General features: G+C 43.5%; 1 protein-coding gene across 1 annotated transcript in view; it reads left to right on the top strand.

Annotated features, from left to right (window-relative positions):
* The window catches only part of Kdm3b (lysine demethylase 3B), a 104,754-nt gene that overhangs the window by 96,911 nt on the left and 5,814 nt on the right, over window positions 1–2,029 (top strand). Inside the window, exon 22 of the mRNA XM_023703372.1 lies at window positions 676–825. Within this exon, the coding sequence (XP_023559140.1) occupies window positions 676–825 (150 nt within the window). The remainder of the gene's footprint in view (window positions 1–675; window positions 826–2,029) is intronic.

The following is a 2,029-nucleotide window of genomic DNA, read 5'->3' as shown; positions in this document are numbered from 1 at the left end:
TGTTTTCTCTTATTTGTTGTTTTTATAAAAATGGAGAGCCAGGTGTGGCAGTGTTTTGTTTTGTTCTGTTCTGTTTTGTGGAACCAGGGATTAGAACTAGGACCCTTGCACTTGCCAGGGAAGCACTTATTCCACTGAGCCATCTCCCTGGCCCCGCAGTGTCTTCTTATAACGCCAGCTATTCTAGAGGCTAATACAAGAGGATCACTGGAGCCCAAGGCTCTGAGACTTCCTTGGGCAACATAGCAAGTTTTTTGTTTTTTTTTTCAACATAGCAAGTTTAAAAAAAAAAATTACTGTTAAGCTGGGTGTGGTGGCATATGCCCATAGTTCCAGCACTCACCGTCTACTCACTCAGGCTCAGTTAGGAGGATTGCTGTGAGTTTGAGGCCAGCATGGGCTACAAAGTGATTTCAAGCCATCCTGAACTGCACAGTGAAAGCTTGTCTCAAAAAGACAAAAAAAAAAAAAAAGTACTAGTTTTGTTTTGTTTTGTTTTGGGGTTTTTTTGGCAAAACTAGGGATTGAACTCAGGCCCTTGCACTTGCCAGGCAAGCGCTTATTCTATTGAGCTATTTCCCCAGCCTCTAAAGTACTGTTATTGGGCCTGTCTGTGTATTTGTTTTTACTATCATGACATTTTCTGTGCATCTCTAATGTCTGATATTTGCTCTCGTACCCATCCCCCAGGTTCACAATCTATATAGTTGCATAAAAGTAGCAGAAGATTTTGTGTCTCCAGAACATGTGAAGCACTGTTTCCGCCTGACTCAGGAATTCAGGCATCTCTCCAACACTCATACAAATCATGAGGATAAACTGCAGGTAAATCTCTCCTCTACCTGTGCTGTCTTTTTTTACCTGCTCACGTTCATAGAAGCTGATTTCCTGGCCCAGGTATCCTCTGGGGGTTTCCGTGCAAGAGAATTGACTTAGGGAGACTGGGTCTGGGTCTTTAGAGTTGTTCTTTCAGGAACATCTGAGCTGATCCATCCTCTTGGATTCCCTTTCAACGCTACCATCCTTTAGCCAAATCATGTCCAGTGTGATGTACACACACTGTTCTCTGCCCTTGGGAACTGTAATCAGTCTGTCTGTATACCTACCCATCTACTTTCCTAGTTTATATTTGTTTGAGACAGTCTTCCTATGTAGCCCAGGCTGACTTTGAACTCCTGGTAATCCTCCTGTCTCAGCCTCCCTAGTGTGGCATTACAAGTGTGCAGCACCATGCTCCACAAGGGAACTGTGGTGTTTTAGCATTAGGAACTGACTAGATTTACCTCTCTGCACAAATGGGAAAGCAATATGGCAGTGTGTTATAAGTACATTTACAAAAAGGGGTGTGGCCCTGAAGCTGTTGTTAGAGCAGCTTTCTATGCAGACTCAATTCTTTTTTTTTTTTTTTTTTTTTTCTTGTGGAACCGGGGATTGAACTCAGGCTCTTGCACTTGCCAGGAAAGCACTTATTGTACTGCAGACTCAATTCTTGAGAGTCCTAGGGACTATGGTCTGTGTCCCTGAGACCTGTAGTCAAAACGGTGAAAATTATTTTCCCCTGTGAAGGCAGCCTGGACGTTCAGATTAGGTTTCTTCTGATCTTGCAATGGATTAGAATTGTAAGGACAGAATGCTACTATACACTTGGGTACTTGAGCAGTATATAAGAATAAGGAGGAGCCAGGTATGGTGGCACATGCCTATACTTCCAGCACTCAGGAGGCTGAGGCAGGAGAATCATTACAAGTTCAAGACCAGCCTGGGCTACAAAGTGAGCTCAAGGCCAGCCTGAAGTACATAACCAGGGCCAGGGAGATGGCTCAGTGGAATAAGTGGCAAGCACAGGGGCCTGAGTTCAATCCCCGGTTCCACAAAAAAAAAAGATGAAGTACAGAGCCAGATCCTGTCTCAAAAAGACCAAAAATAAAAAATAAAAATAAATTTTAAAAAGAATAAAGAGGGGCTGGTGAGATGGCTCAGTGGTCTAAAGCACCTACTTAGAACAAGCTTAGCAAAGCACAGGGACCGC

Source organism: Octodon degus, unplaced genomic scaffold (genome assembly GCF_000260255.1).
Source record: "Octodon degus isolate 3935 unplaced genomic scaffold, OctDeg1.0 scaffold00169, whole genome shotgun sequence".
Classification (NCBI taxonomy): domain Eukaryota; kingdom Metazoa; phylum Chordata; class Mammalia; order Rodentia; family Octodontidae; genus Octodon; species Octodon degus.
The sequence above is the reverse complement of the archived record's forward strand: the minus strand, read 5'-3'. Positions and strand labels throughout refer to the sequence as shown.